This window comes from Labrus mixtus, chromosome 1 (genome assembly GCF_963584025.1).
Source record: "Labrus mixtus chromosome 1, fLabMix1.1, whole genome shotgun sequence".
Taxonomy (NCBI): Eukaryota; Metazoa; Chordata; class Actinopteri; order Labriformes; family Labridae; genus Labrus; species Labrus mixtus.
In genome coordinates this window covers 6,619,768-6,640,322 of record NC_083612.1, presented here as the reverse complement: position 1 = coordinate 6,640,322, position 20,555 = coordinate 6,619,768, and the positions used below count along the sequence as shown (strand labels likewise).

The following is a 20,555-nucleotide window of genomic DNA, read 5'->3' as shown; positions in this document are numbered from 1 at the left end:
ATCCACAGCAGGCTGATCTAATTGCCTGTAATCTAATCTCATGCAGTGTTATCTCCTCTAATACAACAGAAAGTGATCTAACAAGTGTTTCAGTTTGTCAGCCAACTGCAGTTTACCTTCTTCACTTTACCTTGTTCTTAGAGATAAAGTTACAGTCTCAGTACGTTAAGATAAAATACATTTATTTACACTGCGCCTTCAAAGTAGCTCATCTTATCGCATTAAAAAGACCATTTAAAAACCTTTTTTAAAACAAAAGAAGACACAGAACATCAGGGAAACATTCAGACAACTCATGACTCATATTCAGTAAATAAGGGTTTGTTAGCTTCGCTTTGAACACATCAACAGAACATGCCCGCTTAAAGGCAGGGTTGGTCATTTCCTCCAGATCCACTTTTTAAGATTTTGGTTGAAATTGTCTTTAGGTCCTGACAGAAATTAATAACTCATGTTCTCTGAAGAAAATCCATCATCTGTAGCAGTTGTAAGCCTGTAAAAACTTCAACCAATGTCTGCCACGAGGTACCAATCTGATGAACCAATCTGGCGCCTCCCTGTCTCCCTGCTCTTTAGAGGTTGCACAGAGGGGAGGGACTGGGTGCAGACGGAGCACTGAGGGAATGCTACTTTCAAAATCATGCTAGTTTTCAAAAATTACCAACCTTGCTTTTAATGTCCAGAAGTTCAACTGTTCCATAAAGTTGGAGCACTGTTTGAAAAAGCCCGCTCACCAGCTGTCTTAAAAAAAAAAAAATCTTTGTGACACTTTTAAGACCAGTCCCCTGGGAACGCAGAGCCTGTGCAGGCACATAAGGGGCCACCAGGTCGGTCAGGTATACGTCTGGTGGACTGCCAAGTACAATTTTATAAATTATCAGCAGCACCTTAAAGTTGAAGAGAGGCCAACATCGTGCGGATAGATAGATCACATTTACACGCTCCGGTCAGAAAATGAGCTGCTGCATTCTTTTTTTTAAAGGTTTATTTTGAGGGATTTTTATGCCTTTGTTTAGATAAGACAGTGGATAGAGTCAGAAACCGAGGAGAGAGAGAGAGAGTGGGGAATGACATGTGGGAAAGGAGCCACAAGTTGGATTTGAACCTGGACTGCTTGGAGGACTACAACCTCTGCACATGAGGTGTGTGCACTAACCACTTGGCTACCCACACCCAACAAGCTAATGCAATCTGAACCATCTGCACACCCCAAAAACTCTTCTTTGGCAGACCTGACAGTAAAACATTATTATTATACAATAATCTAACCTAGAAGACACAAATGCATGAATAAAGACCTCAGCATCCTTAAACCACAGGATTGAGCTGATCTTGGAGACGTTTCTGTGGGGACAAAAGGTGACTCTAGTCACCTCCTTAATATGCAGATCAAATGAAAAATATCTAGAAAAAGAATATGGGTGAAATGCTGGCTGAGGAAAAAGTATGTGCAATGCCGTGTAGCGCGCTGTTAAAGTATGCAACATCTGGTTGGTGACGCTCTCTCTCATTGGCTATTGGGGGTTCTGTCAGAGGCAGCCAAAATCGAACATTTAGGATTTCAGATCATGGAGTTTCCAGCTGGACTTGGAGCAGTAAAATAATCATATGACACCACACACTTGAGGATTATTTGAACAAATAATCGGTTGTGACAAGCCTCCGATCGGGCCATGCACCCCCTGATTGTGGAAGAGGTGGGGTGGGGGGAAAAGGACCTAAAATTGGGCCATAAATTGTGGAGTAGCCTAAAACACGCTGAAGAAAGGCTTCTGCTCCGATCGTCTTTATGGAAAGTTAAGCTTAAAGGTCCTCAAAGCAGCTTAAGGTGACGATCAGTCTTTGATCAGATGACCCAAAATGCCTCACGCCTGGTAAACAAACACACAGACTCATCGCAGTGTAAAAGGGGACCTCACGTCCACAGAACACCTTGTCCCGCAGATACGTGCTGTTCTTATGGCCCTGAGATTATCTCTGCAAATACTCCATCTCAGCTCCATTAAGGGCTTTGTGTATGAGCAGAGCCGCTATATAAACCCCGAGTGTGTGTGAGAGGAGACACACGGGACAGAGAGACTGCAAGAAGAAAGAGATCTCCTCTTTGTTTTGCAGATCTTCCTTTGCTCGGACACTTCCAGACAACTTCTCTTCGCTCGAGCCAAACGCCCAACGAACTACCTCGCAGGTGAGACTCTGCACACAGACTTCATCCACACAGCAGCAGAGACTCAAGGTGTAGTCTGAAATCAGTTTTTAAATGTAGTATGGACAGACATTTAGAAACTCAAACGGCTTCTAAAATGTTTTTATATTTAGGATTCTTTTGAATCATTATATTCTTTTTTTTAAAGATTTATTTTTGGACTTTTTATGCCTTTATTGTGGAGACAGGACAGTGGATTGTGGAGTCTGAAATAGGAGAGAGAGAGAGAGAGAGAGAGAGAGAGAGAGAGAGAGAGAGCGAGAGAGATAGAGAGAGAGAGAGTGGGGAATGACATGTGGGAAAGTAACCACATGTCACATTTGAACCCGGGGCCGACTCCTGAAAAACTCCTGATATTTGCAGGCGGAGCTGCATGTGTTACAATGTTACAATGTTCACTTAGCAGACACCATACACCATACACCATACACCGCCACCGAAACAGCGGGAGCAATGCGGGGTTAAGTGTCTTGCCCGAGGACACATCGGACATGTTGCTCAGCTGGGGAACACTCGAACCGTCCGGTTGAGAGGCGACGGCTCTACCAACTGAGCCACAGCCGCCACCCGAAAAAGGCAAATATTCTCATCATAGCGTCGTATAGAGGACTCTGCTGCTTCATCTGCTACTTCCGCGTAGTGGTCCTGATATTTTCAGGAGTGCATAATGTGAAAACAAGGTAATTAAAATTTGTCATACAGACACCGGCCTGATGGGTAGGGCAACAAAAATGTTCTCCAACATGACGCCCCTCATGGATGACGAGGTCCTACACACAGGGTGTGTTCTGCAGGGAGGTAGAACCCACTAAAAGGTATCTTAAGGCTCTAAACATGTGCCAACTTGTGCATCTTTCGTTATTTGACAACAAGGATATGAGCGAGTTCCAGTTCTACAAAGCTTTTAAACAGAAAGGCACTGGACTCAAATGTGTCTCTGCGTTGGTACATTATTTGATAATATTCAATATCTAACCCTAACCCTAAATCTAACGTGAATGATGCTGACTACTGTCTTTTTATGGCTGCAACATAGGTGACGAGCCCGAGACAAACTCCTCACCTCATGGGACAGATAAATCTGATCTTGTTTTACAATATACAGATGATATGACTCATTTACAGAGGGCCGTTTGCTTCAGGTACGATAGCAGCTTGACGGCTCACTTTACAGACGGCTTAAAGTTTGAGCTTAGATATAATTATGACTAATTATCGTTAAAGATATTAGGTAAAAGAGTGAGGTTTAAGGGATTAGAGGATTGACACTACAGCCTGGAATAGGATGACTGTGTGGATCATAAATTTTTTTCACTCATTGTATGAATCTTGTCGTTTTTTTATTAAATAGAAATGAACGCAGCAGCAGCAGCTCCCGGAGGCACCAAGGCCATTCCTCCAAAGTTCAAGCAGAAGGAGGCCCGCCAGTTCAAGAGCAAGGCCCCCAAAGCCGGACAGAAGGGGTAACTCCTCCGCTGCTAAGAGGTTATACTGACTGTCAGACGTGAAGGAAACGTTCATCCTAACTTCTGTCTCTTTTGTTTTCTCAGATTCGACGATGTTCCCGGGATGGAAGGCCTTGGAGGTAATTATCAATCACAGCAGTAACTGATCAAACATGGCACAAAAAAAGGATTCCTTAAGGAGCTAAGAGTTTATTTTTAAGACAGTTTCTCTATGTTACTTTTCACTCTGCTCCTGTTGATTTGAAGTTTGAATGGTTTCAGTTTCTCCAAATGTGAGCTGAGCTTTCTCGTAGAAACGTCCTTAAGAGACATTTTTTATTTGACTGTGACCACACAATTTTCTGCACATTATCTGTATTAAAATGCAACAACCAGTCAATAAAGATAAGCTTCATCAACCTGTGTTTCCTCTCCTGCAGGCGCCGAGGTTATCTGCCCCTGGGAGGCGTTTGGCGACATGGAGCTGAGTAATCTGGCCCAGTTTGGCATCGTCTAGACCTCGTGCCGAATGGAGAATTCATTCCTGGTGGCTGCAATCCAGCTGCTTTTTAAAAAAAAATTGTTTTGCTCTCCTCGTGAGTTCAGCGGTGTGGAGATGAGGGTTTCATTTCCCAGCTACGTACGAACCGAGGAAGAAGCTCTTGGACAGCAGCCCCCAAAGAATGACTCTTTTTCCTGGTCCGGTCACCGTCTGGAAGTTTTAGCATCTCTGAGCCTCGTATCTCGTCTTTGGTTACATCTTTAAATTAGATCTCAGGACGTGTCTGTTGCGGTCTCCTCGTCCAGTGTAGCCCAGCACGTGTTTAAAAGTGTAACTCACTGTAGCGCTGCTCGGGTTTCACTAAAGGGACGACCGGCTAACAACAAAACATCTGGTTGAAGTGGATAGATCATCCAATCACAGCCAAATCACAGAAGTGTTTGTAAATATTTAATGTTGAATCTATCTATCTATCTATCTATCTATCTATTTATCTATCTATCTATCTATCTATCTATCTATCTATCTATTTATCTATCTATCTATCTATCTATCTATCTATCTATGTATCTATCTATCATCACATCATGTAGAGTTGTGAATTGTGTGGGTAAATCTGTAATAATAATAAAATTCATTTTAGTTAAATGATTCTGTCCTGTCTCTTCATTCTGATCCTCGTTATCCTCTTTGTGATATTAAGCCTGCAAAGTAAAACACCCACAGTTGATGCACTTTCACCCCTGATTCCTGTATCTACATGGACGTTCACTCTGTGACGTCACCCATCGGCAGGACTTTAAAATTTACTTTTTTGATCACCAGCCGACATGGCTAGTAGATTTTGAAAGTTACCAGACGACCAGATTTTCTACCAGCCAGACTTTTAGAATTAAAGACAGGGTTGTACATTTTCTAAAAGTAGCATGATTTTGAAAGTAGCATTCCCTCATGTCTCATTCAGCGGTATGTAAACTCACAGTATAAACTCTGTCATCTGTGACGGGCTTTGAGTGTGTTACCCGCCAAAGTTCAGCAGGTGTTAATTTAAGGCCCTGCTCTCCAGTATCTGAAGTGGACTTTTGAAGCCCATCGGTGGCGGCCCCCCTGAGTTTTCTCCGTAGACATCACTCATCTGTAGCGAAAATAAAAATGGTGGACCTGCACAAAACTTTTGTTCTGGGGGTGGAGTCCATGGGTGGAGATACCAGGGGAGGGGAGGCGATTTTTTAACCAGAATCCCACTGTGACATCACAAGGAGAGCACATTTGAAACAGAGCATTTTTCTCTGTGTTGTAAGACTTATGCAGACCACAAACAAAGAAAAGGACTGGATGGGTTTATTTCACATTTTGTGGGTCAGTAGACACTCAGGTTACCCAAATATATGTTCAAAAACTAGATTTTTCATAATATGGATAAACTGCAGTGTAACCCTAAACGCATCACCTGTACAGTATGTTGCTTCCCTAATCTCAGGACCATTATGGAGCTTTCACAAAATATATAAAAAGCACAACTTCTAAAGATAATTAACAACAAATAAAAAATAAAGATGTGAGGTGGTTTGTCAGGAGTCTTAAAACCCGCCTCAGCTCCAGCTCTCAGTCTGTCGTTAGGTTGACTGAAAGTTAGACTGAGACAGCATTTCCAGCATGGAGACCGCCATCGATGGGACTCCAGCGCCCCCTGCAGGAACAGACGGGTGACATCACTCAGGCTTCATCAGTCAATGGAGAAAACACTACACCATGCAACAGCCCCCACGCTCAGGTGATAACGACTCTGTTAGTCATTAGCTCTCTATGTAATCCTGTCACTCATAGCGACTGTCTTAAAGGTGTGTGTATTTTGAGGCTGAAGTGTAAGCCTGTTGTCAGGTGAGTGCAGAGCTGTTTGTTGTCACAGGTATGACATTATGTAAGTTTATTTATATGTTTCTAAACTGAGTCCTTTGTACACGGTTCAGCTGCTGATTTTACAGTTTGCAGCTGTTGAAGCCAAAATGTTGCTTTAATGATTTATTGAATATTTTGATATATATAATATTTGTAATGGAACGTGTGTGCGAGGGATTACAAGTGAAATCAGGACGGAGCATTCACAGTTGTTCAGGGAAATCTCTTGAAGAAGGAGGTTGAAGTCAGATATATGTGATTTCAGAAGTCTCACACGCACAGTTTAAATGCTGACAACAACTCTCTCACACACACATTAGCTCCATCACGATAAACACAAGCTAGAAATAGAGATAATTATATGTTGTGTTGACACCATGATTGTAAGCCATATCACTGCTGTCTTTATAAAATATATAAATAGATTGAGTTACAGTTCTCATGAATCTCATGATGTCGCCCGCAGCCTGAAACAGCAAAAGATAATTTACGGCTTTGTTAGAGAAACGTTTGCTCTATTGGATTCTATTCACCTGTGAGATACAAATAACACACACACACACACACACACACACACACACACACCCTGGACCAATCCCTGCCTTTGACAAACATCTCATTAGCATATTGGCACCTCATTATCGTATTAGTATAAGTAAAATATGGCATGTTGATCTGGGAAAAGTAGGAATGTATACATGTGTAAATAGGTACCATGATAAAACAAAAGGAAGAATACTGTTTCTGTGGTTGTTTGGAGTCTTTGGATAATCTTCTCCTGTCTTCAGATGGTTTACATGCTCCACAGAAGAATAGCTGAATGAGAGACTGAAATTCAAACAGTGTCAGAGTGTGATGAAATGTAGAGCCAGCTGCTTTAATTGAGTACTGATTCTGTGATTAACTCGATACACGGTTGGCCCAGTAATTGGCCTTTAGTAACGACAGTGTTGCCAAGTTTTCAGAGCCGCCTTTGGCCTCACTCGGCTTGTCGGCTGAAGATCAAGTGATTAACGAGCTAATCAGATTGACCTATCAATAGCCTGCCATCCCTCTGCTTGGACAGAGAGGCTGAGCTGCACTGCAAAAGTTCAATTGGAGTGTGAGAGCAGACGCCTTGGTGTCCCGCACACGGTCAGAAAAGTGGAGCAAAAACATCACATCAGGATTGGTTTTTCTCTTTTTCTCTTTCGTGTCGACGAACTCAAACCCGCCATGGGACAAGAGGAGAGCCGCAACGAGGAGATGGATTTGGCTCGGATTCAGGAGCTGTGCATCCTCTTCATGAAGGAGTGTCCCAGCGGAGCCCTGCACCTGCACGAGTTCAAGAGGATCTTCAGGGTGCCGAGCAGCTCTGCAGAGGAGTCGCTCTACATGGAGACCATATTCCGCTCCTTCGATACCAATCAGGTAGGAGGGGAGACCGGGGACGGCTGCAACAAGTCTTATTCCTCCAATCAGAAACATGCCAGAGACACGACCGCCAAATTTAGTTATCAGAATGTTTTAAATTTCGATATTTTTCAATACCACGACACGATCTCCTTTATTTTGACAATCTATAGTATTAAAAAGTACCAACGCTTATTGAGGAAAGAAAGAGGTGAATTGTGAAAAGTATTTTTTTCTGTATCCTGCAATCATCGTAGATCAGTGTTGCACCCGACCCCAGGGCGGAGGTCAGTTGCAAAATGAGACTTTTTCCCTCCAAAAAAAGTTTATTTAAAGATTCAGATTCAAGTTAATGTGAGGCCAAACTACATGATCTGCCTTCCTTTTTATGTTCTCGGCTGATTCCTGAAGCTGTCGGCAGCTAAAAGAGCTTTTAGTGTTTTTTTGCTCAATCATGTTCTGAGCTGCCGAGTCCCCTTAAACGAGAACATTTAGTCGCCTTGGAGGATATTAAAGGCAGGCTGGAGGATCATTTGACGTGTTTCTCTGCTGAACGCTTCTGATTGATGTCATTCCTGTTCATCGTCCCTCTTTTGTTCTCGTGTGTGAAACGTTGATGCTGCTGTCTCGGCCAGGACTCTCTTCAAAAAGAGATCATGTAACTCGACGAGAATATTTTCCTGGTAAAATACAGAACAAATTATAGTCGACAAATAAGGCAATTTGAGAATCCAGCAAATCGCCTCAAGATAGGAATCAACCCGGGGAGCTGGTGGTGCAGTGGTTAGTGAGCGCCCCATGTATGGAAGCTGTAGTCTTCCAAGCGGGCGGCCCAGGTTCAAATCCGACCTGTGGCTCCTTTCCCTACTCTCTCTCCCTCCCTGATTTCCAACTCTATCCACTGTCTTATCTCTCAAACAAAGGCCCAAAAAGACCAAAAATAAATCCTAAAAAAAATGACTCTCAGGTACTTTACTATGAGATTGTCTAAACAAGGGAGGGATCATTTTCAGGCAGATTTGACTTCAATATGTTTCAGTGTCTTTGATCCAGTTTGAGTAACCGAGAGAGGAACAACATGCTAAGTGTTGTAACCGTCCCCAGTCTCCCCTAAAAGAAGTTCTCCTAATGGAATTTTACAAATAGCAACTCTGTGTCATTTGTTCTCAGGACAACGCTCTTGATTTCATCGAGTATGTCGCCGCTCTTCACTTGATCTTACGGGGGAATCTTGAGGATCGACTGAAATGGTCGTTTAAGATGTACGACAAGGACGGCAACGGCAAGCTGGACAGGAAGGAGGTGAAATGCATCATTAGGGTGAGAAACGCCTTTGCAGATATCAGCTGTTTGTTAGGAAAAGTGCTTTGAATGTGGATTGACTTTGTAAATCCTCCCAAGACAGATTATATCAGTGACCCAGTCCGAAGGCTCAGAGCTCATGTTCCCTCTCGGAGCATTAGTGAGGAGTGTACGCTCTATGTGGGGGCTTTTCTTAAAATAAACACTTCACTTCACTCCACACTAAGCTTCTTCATGCACAGGTGTAAAATTAGCCCGCTGCCCACCTGGTCTGATCTGGCTCGGGGCGACTTAGGTAACATTTGTCACAGTTATCTAAGGGCAGGATTGTGTAGACCTCCTAACAGGGATTATAATGAACTGTATTGATATATAAAGTTTGCACATTATAGACCAAATTAAAGTCAAAACAAGCACAAAAATCATGAAACATCAGCACAAGAGATTATCTGAAAGGCGGTTATAGAAAAGAAGGTTTTTTAAAAGTGAGTTTTATGACCGAGACTGAGACATACGCGAGACCAGGGTGCTCCGAGACCGAGTCAAGACCAAGACCAAGACCATAAATATCTCTGAAAATTCATCTTGTGTGTGCAGGAGGCGTGTCACTCACTAAGACCGTAACACCGGGGAAGGTTGCGGACCTAACCGGGGTTAGCCTCAGTAGAGGTTCAGACCGCTGGAGTTTAGCGCCCAAAACCAGAAATACGTCCCCAATCAGTAACTTCTAGACATGTAGATTTTTAAGTCTACATTTTTGTTATAGCATTTGATGACAGACATCTTTTCTTTTATCTCACACAGATTATCGGCAAACTCAATCTCCTGAGTAGTGACGTCAACATGTCGCCGTCTGAAATCTGTGACCGCATCTTCGTTCAAGTCGACCAGAATAAAGACGGTGAGTGAGTTTTTGTCTTCACTCGATTTTGTCAAGCACACAGTTATGCAATCATTTGAATAATTAGGGGCGTGGCTGATGTGTTGTAGCTGTTTGCCAGGAGGATTAAGGCCCGCCTCAGCTCCACCTCTTCAACAGTTATGAGGTAGACTGTTAGTTATTTGGGTCAGCATGACATAGGTCACTGAGAACATGTCCATGTTTTATACAGTATATGCATTTTAAAAAATGTCACAAAAAAGTAACTAATCCAGCTAACAATAGGTCAGAAACTCCTGTGACTGTTTTCTGTATAATTCATGTTTTTAGTAATCAGTGAGAAAAATCCACTTTTAGTGTTTGTGAACATATATTTGGGTAACCTGAGTGTCTACTGACCCACAAAATGTGAAATAAACCCATCCAGTCCTTTGTTTGTGGTCAGCATAAGTCTTACAAATGTTCCGTTTCAAATGTGCTCTCCTTGTGATGTCACAGTGGGATTCTGCTAAAATTTTTTGCCTCCCCTCCCCTGGTATCTACACCCATGGACTCCACCCCCAGCCTAGAACTAAACTTTTGCGCAGGTCGGCCATTTTAAGTCTTGCTACAGAGGAGTGATGTCTAAGGGGAAAACTCAGGGGGGCTCATTGCATTTAAAGAGACACACACACCAAAACGGAGCGTTCTGAGAGAGCTGGTTTATACAGGGTCACAAACCTCCTCTGGTGCTTGATTCATGTTATATTTTGACCAAAGAACAGCACAGATGTTTCATTTAGACCACAGGGGGACTGTTTGAAAAGGGGGAAAAGGGGGAAAAGTCCTCTTTAATGGAGTTTGGAGGCTTAGAAGAGAGTGATGTAACAACTTTGCCTGGTTATAAATAAAGCATATTCCTAATTTAAAAAGTTCTCTCTCTGTATGATTCTATTCTGTAATGTTGTCAGACACTCAGAATAATAATCTGAGCCTGTCAAGGACAAAAACAACAACTTTTAGTGGATGTAACTTTGATCAGGCACATTTTCCCCCATTCTACTGGACGCTTTTTGCACCTGCTAGTTTGTCCCAACAACATCTAACTGCTGCCCTTGTTTAATCCCAACACCAGAATTAGGTTTCAAGAGACAACAAGGGGGGGCTCCTAGAATAGAATTTAAAATCCTTCTTCTCACTTACAAAGCTCTTAATGGTCAGGCACCATCTTATCTTAAAGAGCTCATAGTGCCGTATTACCCTTCGAAAACGTTACGCTCCCAGAATGAAGGCCTGCTCTTGGTACCTATGTTCTCCCCGTGAGGTGTTTAGGTTCTCTCCCACAGTCCAAAGACATTAGGTCGTTAGGTTAACCGATTAGGGACTTAGGTTGGGAATCGGAGGGTCGCAGATTCAAGTCCCGGCACGGACCAAGTCTGGAAATTTGTCTGGTAGCTGGAGAGGTGCCAGTCCACTTCCTGAGCACTGCCGAGGTGCCCTTGAGCAAGGCACCAAACCCCAAAACTGCTCTGGAGCGCTTGCTGTGGGCAGCCCCCCCTCACTCTGAGACCTCTCCATTAATGCATGTCCATAGGATCCTGTTTGTGTGCGTGTGTGTGTATTTCAGCCTGTGTTTGTGTAGCATGTTCATTAGACAGAGTGTAAAACTGAATTTCCCCTCGTGGAATTAATAAAGGATACATTATTATTATAAATTGTCCGTAGGTGTGAATGTGAGTGTGGCTGGTTGTCTGTCTCTATATGTCAGCTCTGTGATTGGCTGGTTTAACCCCGCCTCTCATCCAATGACAGCTGGGATTGGCTCCAGCCCCCTGCGACCCAGAACGGGAAAAGCGTTATAGGTAATGGATGGATGTATGGATGGATATGTGGGTTATTGTGCCCCCTGGTGGCTGAGGACCTTATGTAGGACGTTCACTCCTAAGCTCAAATTTGACCTCTTACACACACAGTAAAGTTTGTGGTAGAGTATCTGCGAGTATCTAGACATTTACACCTTTTTGCTTTAATTCTTTGACATTTTGTTATGATGTCATGATGTGTTGTCTTTTCTCCTCTTCAGGTCAGATCAGTCTGTCCGAGTTCATCGAGGGAGCGCAGCAGGACGAGTGGGTCATGCAGATGCTGAAGTTGGATGTGAACGCATCGAGTTGGGTCATCCAGAACTGTGGGAAGTTAACGTGATGTGTTCGGCTGAGTGGGATCAGAGTCCACAGGTCTTTGTTTAAAGCTGACAGAGGGGGTCTGCTGCTTTTCTTCTTTTGTCCCTCTGCTGCTGAGCTTCGGGTGACTTTGAGCTGGAGCTCGGGGCTCTTTAGCACGACCGCGGCTCTGCTGTGATTTTGACAGCAGCTGCGATGGTCTCAGTCCTGCTGTTTGTCTGTGGAGAAGCTAACACCTCGATGTAACAAAAACCCATCACTCACAGAGGACGTGTTGAATTTCTCATTACACGACAGAGGACTCTCTTTTGACTTGTACATGAATTATTGTGTGTTTCTTTTAGTTTAGGGGTGGCTGTTGTAAGAATAACTAAGAAAACACTCTGGTAATTAACAAAACTGTGAGAAATAATTTTAGTTTTTTTGTTTGGTAAATTCAAATAGGCTTTTATTTTGAAACGTGTTCTGAACATGTATATCGGAAATCTATATCTAAACATTTTAAAGAATATATTGAAGTATCCCCTGGAGAGTTTTTGCATGAAGTAGTGTTTCAATGCATTTATTTTTAATGAGAGAATTAATGTTGTTTGATGATATTTCTGCAGAATCGTCCTCTCAGTTTCTTTATGCAATCAGTAACCAGACAATGGAAGAATATATTCAGTGTCATTTATTTATTCCTTTATTTCTTATACAGGTCTGAAACTGTAAAATAACTCGTGCGGTTTCTGTTTCAAATGTGAACTTATTTTTGTGAATAAAATATTTTTGTCATACACACTTCATGCTGTGATTTCTTGAATGACTCTTGAACTCCATGTATTTCATGATCCTGCCACTAGAGGTCCCCAAAGTCAGAAATGTTTAAATCTTCCACAAAGGTCAAATTAATCCTCAGAGGTTTAGTTTGTGGCTGCACGGTGGTTCAGTGGTTAACACCCTGGTTTGAATCCCCGTCTGACAGGAGCCTCTCTGTGTGGAGTTTGCATGTTCTCCCCGTGCATGTGTGGGTTCTCTCCGGGTTCTCCGTCTTCCTCCCACAGTCCAAAGACATGCTCGTTAGGTCACCTGCTGACTCTAAATTGTCCGTAGGTGTGAATGTGAGTGTGTCTGGTTGTCTGTCTCTATATGTCAGCTCTGCGATTGGCTGGTGACCAGTCCAGGGTGTAAACCCGCCTCTCGCCCGATGACAGCTGGGGTCACCTCCAGCCCCACATGACCCCACATGGATAATGGATGAATGGAGGTTATTTATATATTTTCTGCACATCAGTTTTTCTGCATGAGTTGAGGTGTTAAAGATGACAAAGTTCATGATGCATAAAGTGATCCAAGTTAGACTTTACCACTTCTCGAAAATATCTACCTCTGCACACTAAGTAAAGCAGGTCATGTGTGCCTGCGGAAGACTAAATAAGCAAGTAAAGTACCTGAGAGTTAAAGTATTTATAATTACTCTAAGTTCCTCATTTTTACTTTTGCCAGTCGGGAAAACAGATTAAAAAAAATAAAAAATGGGGCAGATGACTCTTGTGGCATGAATTGTTTGTTTATTGTTGTAGTACTTCTTTGGGCCACTAGGAGGTGAATTGCAACACAACCTCATGGTCTAGTTCAGTTGTTTCAAAACTTAATCCTCCTCCGTTCACATGTGACAGTAATCAAGACATTGATGGAATGAGAAATAAATATTCCTAAAAGAAGAAGATATTGGACTGTCTTATTTCAAATTATTACGCTCAGGAGCGAAGCGGCAAGCGCGTCAATTAATAGGCTAGATTAGCCCGTCTATGTAGCCCCTCAGTGGCTTTAAGTTTTAGGCTTAGCCGCTATAACATGTTTTTCCACCCAGTTATATCTACAGACCTTTAAACAAACTACCCAGTAAGTGTGTTATAAGTTTGTCCAGTTAATATGTTCAAATGTTGATAACCTCAGAGCAGAGAGAGCCTCATGCCTGGCTTGGGTGCTGGACTCCAGCGCTCCGGGCCTCCATTGACCCTCGTTACAAGTTGCACATCTGCTCCTCTTCCATACAAGAGAGGGGAGGAGCTTCAAGGAGCGCAGGAGAAATACATCCCTGAATGCATTACACATCACCACCCACAAGGAGGCAGTAGAGGGACACGTCCCCTGAACTGAGAGATACAGAGTTTGTCTCCACAGATTGTCGCCCCATGTATGGAGGCTGTAGTCCTCCAAGCGGCCGGCCCAGGTTCGAATCCGACCTGTGGCTCCTTTCCCACATGTCATTCCCCACTCTCTCTTTCTCTCCCTGGTTTCAGACTCTATCCACTGTCCTATCTCTCCAATAAAGACCCAAAATGCCCAAAAATAATCTTCAAAAAAAAAAAATGCTAATTATATTAGCCAGGTAGTGACATTTTCTGTATGTGTTAGCATCGAGCTAATAACCTAAGATATACAACTGAGTCCATCTGTGAGAAATTGTGCCCCCCCTAAAAACAATAAACCAACCATCACTGGTGGAGACTGTCGCCTGTTGCTTCTCAGTCAGGGATTATGTTGATCAGTTGATCTTTATTTTATCATGTAGTTCTTCGTTTTTCTCACAGTTTGGATTTTGGTAAGGTGTTTCATGTGCTTTAGTGGGTCAAGTCAATATGTGGACAGTCAGCCTTCAGGTGAGGCGTAACACGTTCAATTCAGCCACCTGAAATCAGTCCAATCTTTGGTCATAACACCAGAAGGTTGAGTCTTTTATTCACGTTTTTTTTTTACACAATCAGCAATAATCACATTACTGGCAGGTGAGGCTGGGTGAAGTGTGCACAGACCGACCTCAAGCGGATCCAAAGTTTCACCGCGATCTCGCCCAGGATTTGACGTCACAATATCTTTTAATCTTCCTGCGAGCTCAGAAGGTGGCCTTTTGTCTCTGCGTGGGGGGCAATCCACTCACTCTGTCCAGCAACCAGAAGGAACTGTTGCTTAACAGGCAAACACTTTAAAGCTCAGCGGGGAGTTAATCTGGAATAATGTGCAGTCGCTGAGAGTGAGAGCGGAGGACGCACAAATATTGAAGAAAAAAAGTGGAATTCTTGAGAGGGATTTGACGAGGATCGCTGGAAAATCTACTGGATTTGTTAGCTTAAAATAGCCCACACTGGGTAGTCTGACGGGGGGCTTAAGCCATGGATTCATGGCTGGTGCACAGAGATGGATGTTCCTAACAACTTCTATGTAAGGGGTTTTCATTATATCAGACTCTTTTATTTATGAAACTATGGGTCAGGGACAGAGCGGCACAGAGAAAGAGGTGACTCTTCAGAACATCCAGCAGCTCTACCGCAAGTTTGCCAGAGAATGCCCGAGTGGAAACCTGCACCTGCATGAATTCAAGAAGATCTTTGGAGTCAACAGCAGATCCTCTGAAGAAGAATCTGCTTACATGGACAATCTGTTCCGATCATTTGATACCAATAAGGTAAGGTGTTATGGAGGGTCTGGATAAGTGAACACCTCAGTCTTTGTTTGACGGCAGTGAGCCTGATGTGTCTGTGTGTGTGCTCCTCAGGACGGTCACATCGACTTCCTGGAGTATGTAACAGCGGTGCATCTTGTTCTTCGAGGGAAACTGGAGGACAAGCTGAAGTGGTCTTTTAAAGTTTACGACAGAGATGGAAACGGCTGCCTGGACAGACAAGAAGTACGACACATAGTCAAAGTAAGTATTCAGTTAATTATCTATAACGAGACACAGGATTTCAATCTGTTCATTGGGATGTTTCTGTAGTTCACTCTGGACTACACATGTACACTTCACATTTGATTAGCTTTTGGTGTGGTGCACAGTGCTGACATTTTCTCAAATAAATTCTACACGAGCCTTGAAAGTAAGTAAGTCGACTGGATATTTAAACATGGCGGGTTATTACCGCTGTCGCACAGGAAGTGACGATTCTTTCGACCAATCAACAGACTGCAGTGTTTCTAGGGTCGGATTGGAATGCTTTGGCACCGCAACAGAAAGGTAGCAAAAAGTAGGCAATATGGACCGGTACTTTTGGGACCTTTCCCAACCTTTTGACAGAAACGCCACCAAATGCGTGCCGTACCATGACAAGCCGAACTGAACTGCTTGGTGGAAACGGGGCTTATGTAACCCGTCAGTTCTGAAAGATGCTTTGACACCAGGATTCACGCACGGCAAGCTAGCTTTTATGACTTACAAAAGCAACAGGCGCAACCCAGAGGTTGATTGACACGTGTACAGACAAATCAGCGCCTTCTTTCCTTTTGCCTCTCAACTCAACAGGGTGAGCGCTGTGTGTGATTGTGCACTTTTGGCTAACTTATTTCCAAAACACGGTTAACCAAGAAGCACAGACCCAAACCATTACAATGTGAACGCAAACAGCTCTTTGTGTACCCTGACTTTCCTGCAAGACTCAAGTGAAAAAATATAGTAAAATATCTGCATGAAGTGGGCGGTTGTGGCTCAGTTGGTAGAGTCGTTGCCTCTCAACCGGAAGGTCAAGGGTTCGATCCCCAGCTGAGCAACATGTCCGATGTGTCCTTGGGCAAGACACCTAACCCTGCATTGCTCCCGCTGCTTCAGTGGCGGTGTATGAATGGATTAGTGTTGTACTTACTCTCTGATGTACGTCGCTTTGGAGAAAAGCGTCTGCTAAGTGAACATTGTAAGTCAGGCTGACCTGATGTGTCAGGCTGACCTAATGTGTGAACGCAGCAGGAAATATTAAGTAAGCAAGCAGACAGGGGGTGATGAAGTTTCTATCTCGCGACCACTTGGCGCCAAATCAACGTGATCTGACAGTTCCTCTCAGGAATACATACCATGTCACCTTACCTTAGTCGTTTTCACATACAAACTCCTGAAAATATCTAGATAATTTCAGGAGGACTGCTCCGGATATTCTCCTGATCTGGTTGTTCACACATGCACCTCACAGCGGGAGACTATCCCTGTAAGAGAGGAGCGGGGGCGGGGGTCTCCTGAGGTAAGATGTGGAGTAAAAAAAAGATGCAAAAGTAACAGACTAAGAAACAGAGTCCTCTATACGACACTATAATGAGAATATGTGTCTTTCTATCAATGCTACGTGTAGTTGAACAGAATCTCAATCTGAACTAAAGAGTGGAGAAGAACATACTGGAGAACAGGAAACATAATGCAGCAGGTTCATTAGAGCACGGAGATGGTAGAGGTGGCGTGCAGACAGTCTATGGTCGTGCAGCGATCACAGGGAATAAACGTCACCACCCCCCTCCCACTCGCTCCAGGTGAATTCTCCTGATTATAACCTGCTGCGTTCTCACATCAGCTCACTCTGACTTTCTGCAGAATAAATACGAGGAGGCTGGAGGAGAAACTCCGGGTGAAGAGAGAAACATTCAGCTGTTTGCGTTCACACATGACGCTCAGCCTGGAAATTCAGGAGCTTTTCTAATTACTATGGCCGCATGAAGTCATTTTATTACTACAAACTTACATTTTGGACCCAATAAGCAGATGCAGAGATAACCCTGGCCCTAGAAAAACTCAAGCAAGGGCATTCCCAAGGAGTTTTATATTCTCTTAAATGTCCAAGGAATCTTGACATGGGATATTTTCTCTCCCTCATTTCAACTTTAAATGTAAAGGTAAAGTCAGTAGAAATGTCTGTTGTCTCATCGCCCCCAGGAGCGCACTCTCACTGCAGGACGTACTGTGTACGTTTACTGCTTGTACCTCATCTACTTTATCACTGAAGAAAAACATCTAGGGCAAAATATAATTAAATTAATGTCTTAAAATATCGACTCTCCTGGAAAAATGTTGTTTTGTCTCAGTGATTTATGAGTTTACTTCCATTTTGTTCACTGTAATCCAGCATGAATCCCGCTCTCTGTTGGGATCAGGATGATCCGGAGTTTTTGGATCCAGGTAATCCTGATCCTTATCCAAAGTTCTGAACAACACAAACTGGAGGTTTCATCTGGATTAAAACCAGGATCAGATGAACTGATCCTCTCTCTGATGACATAATCCTTATTTACTTTTGAGCAACTTGATCCCCGAGGTTGAAACCTTTCCAATAGCTTTAATCCTGTTGGGTTACTTTTGAACAACCGGGGCCAGGTGATCAGGCCAAAAGTGAGGACAGACTCCAGCACGGAGTCACCAGTTTACTGCGCACACTAAACCAGTTTAGTTCGCTGGGAAAGTCAAGACATTGCTGTGACGTTATAAGACTGACCCAGGTACTTCAACTAGTTCAACAGTCCGTCTCCAAGTTTCAGTTTGGATTGGTGTTGACTTCCTTCTTAAATCTATGCACATGTCTTTGGTTTCTTACACCGCTTGATGAACTCATCAATCATCTATATGCAGACGACACAGTTCTATATCATGCTCATGATTCTGTACATCTTACAGCCAAGAATTTGCACTACTGGTCTTCAACCTGCCCAAAACAGCACACATCACACCACAGGCTCCCAGTTACTGCTCGAATCAAATTTAAAACTCTGCTGCTCGCTTACAAAACGGCTCCTCCTTACCTGAACCCTGTCAGCACCTCTGGTCACTTCCTGTCAGCACCTGTGTGTCCGATCAGACACTTCCTGACGTTGTTTCCTCCTCTCTACATCCTTGCTTGTGTTGGTCTTACTCTCTGATGTATGTCTCCTCAGATCATCCACAAGATAAAGAAACACAACAACCCGAGCGTCACGGACACAAATGTTGAAGATGTTTGTGACAGAATATTTGAACTGGTGGACAAGAACAGAGACAGTAAGATCTGTGTTGATTTTAATACAGCATGCCTACATGTTCTTGCTTCCCTATCACTGTATTTGTTCTGATTTTGTGTTTCTCCCGCTCAGGTCGGATTTCTTTAGAGGAATTTATCGAGGGCGCTGAAAAGGACCCGTGGCTGATGGATCAGCTCAAACTGGACATCGGGCCCTGTGATTGGTTCATGGAGCAGCAGGAGAAGACACCGTGATGATAAATGACTGGACTTAAAGAGACAGTAATACGCTGCCTTACGTTTTTTTTTTTGTTCACTCAGGGAAACATTGGAGAAAATTCATTATATTTGTTATTGTCCACGAGGACGTGATCTGCGGTGTGACTTCAATCAGGGAGAGTTCAGATTCAGGGTAATCTGAGGGATTAATTAAAAAAAAGGGACATCTGTTTCTTTCATTGAGGTCCCTTTTTTGGGAAAGAGCCAACAAGTCACGGCCGAAGAGAGCCAGATATCTTCTTTCCCCTTAAATGTTTTTTACATCTGTACAATCCTGCATGGAGACTACGACCTGGCTGCAACGAGACCCTAAACTTCAGAAAGTCAAGAATATCCCAATCTGGATATGTCGCGCTCCAGAGTACAGAGGCTGTAGTCCTCGTCGCAGCGGCTGTGGGTTCAAATCCGACCTCTGCCCTTTGCTGCATGTCATCCCCATCTCTCCTCCCAACATCCACTCCTGTCTCTACCACCCAATTAAAAGAGTATCCCATTCCGTTTATTGTCTGATCATATGTTTTTCAAATAAGACAAACACAGAAAAACACTGCCTTACAGGAAAAAGATATATATTTAACACTGGATCCATATGCCTTTTTCCTGTAAATCACATTGGACAACAACAGCTCTTTTGATTGTAAAATTGTATATTTACATGATAAGAATTTTGAATCAAACTCCTACCTAAAATTCATTTTTACACTATTATTGGCGAGATAATGTTTGCATGTCAAGGATGTAGTTGTTGACTTGGCGTACTCAGGACAGTCGTAACAGTGTGTTTTGCGTTTTCATGTGGATGAAGATTTTTTTTGAAAACTCGGCCTCACATCAGCTCAAATGTAATCAAATGAAATAAATAAGACAATACAGCATTTGTTCTTCCTCAAGCATGCTTTAATAGGGGAAAAAAAACTTTAAAGGAAGACTTTTTGATCCAGTAGATGGCGCCCTTGAGCACCAGCATGAAACCAAAACAAACTGCTGTTTGGCCACGCCTCTTCCATACTGAAGCCTCCGCCCTCCTCCAGAGACACACCTCCAACCCCTCTCCACTCACGTTCACATGAAGGAGTTATTAATTAGAAGGCACCATAATTAAGCATTAAGCGCAAGAGGCGGACAAAATTATCCTCGATTCGAGCTGTGTCCTGCATTGTTGTGTTAGCATGCTAATGTTAGCGCTCTTTAGTTAGCTCGTAGCTTCACGTTGCATGTAAACAGACACAGAATGAGCGTGATCTAAAAACTCTTACTAACATCCAAATAATCAGTGAGTATGTTCTTCTTCTCTCTAGTCCTTGACTAAAACAGCTTTTAAACACAAGGGGAGGAGCCGGCCGTCCCGTCCATGTAAACACGGCTCTGACAACAACACAGCCAGCGGGACTCGAGCTTCTCCCTCATTGTAGACAGTCATGACTCAGAGACACATTTACACAGGATAGACTTGATTTATGATATATTTATGTGTTTACATTTTACACACAGAGCAAGTTACAGTGTTTAAGTGTGTTTATTTTCCTCCACAAGCTGTGATATAAAACCTAAATGAGCTCCAGTCCTGCATCTATGAAAGCCCTCACAGTTGCCTCACAGAAACCTCACGGGAGCTTTCACTATATGGATTTAGTCCGAGTGAATATTTTTAGCTTTTAAGGCTCTTTACCTAATAGTATGATACCCTTTAGTTTCACTGGGACACCAGTTACAGCCACAGGGACACATAACTTAAAGCCCATTTTAATGATTGATACTTATAA

General features: G+C 43.1%; 3 protein-coding genes across 3 annotated transcripts; all 3 read left to right on the top strand.

The window, feature by feature from the left end:
- The first annotated feature begins 2,030 nt into the window (after positions 1–2,030).
- LOC132980174 (retinal cone rhodopsin-sensitive cGMP 3',5'-cyclic phosphodiesterase subunit gamma-like) lies at positions 2,031–4,801 on the top strand. Its single transcript, XM_061046141.1, has 4 exons — positions 2,031–2,188; positions 3,558–3,669; positions 3,757–3,791; positions 4,092–4,801. Exons 2-4 carry the CDS (start codon positions 3,560–3,562, stop codon positions 4,166–4,168), a joined length of 222 nt encoding a protein of 73 aa, XP_060902124.1. The 5' UTR covers positions 2,031–2,188; positions 3,558–3,559; the 3' UTR covers positions 4,169–4,801.
- A 2,335-nt stretch (positions 4,802–7,136) lies between these two features.
- On the top strand, positions 7,137–12,571 carry LOC132978343 (guanylyl cyclase-activating protein 2-like). The gene is made up of 4 exons (XM_061043514.1): positions 7,137–7,462; positions 8,615–8,764; positions 9,551–9,647; positions 11,689–12,571. The coding sequence occupies exons 1-4, from the start codon at positions 7,268–7,270 to the stop codon at positions 11,808–11,810; spliced, it is 564 nt and encodes a 187-aa protein (XP_060899497.1). The 5' UTR covers positions 7,137–7,267; the 3' UTR covers positions 11,811–12,571.
- Positions 12,572–14,705: 2,134 nt separating this feature from the next.
- Positions 14,706–18,831, top strand: LOC132978247 (guanylyl cyclase-activating protein 2-like). The gene is made up of 4 exons (XM_061043421.1): positions 14,706–15,239; positions 15,330–15,479; positions 18,452–18,554; positions 18,647–18,831. The coding sequence occupies exons 1-4, from the start codon at positions 15,039–15,041 to the stop codon at positions 18,766–18,768; spliced, it is 576 nt and encodes a 191-aa protein (XP_060899404.1). The 5' UTR covers positions 14,706–15,038; the 3' UTR covers positions 18,769–18,831.
- The last annotated feature ends 1,724 nt before the right edge of the window (positions 18,832–20,555 follow it).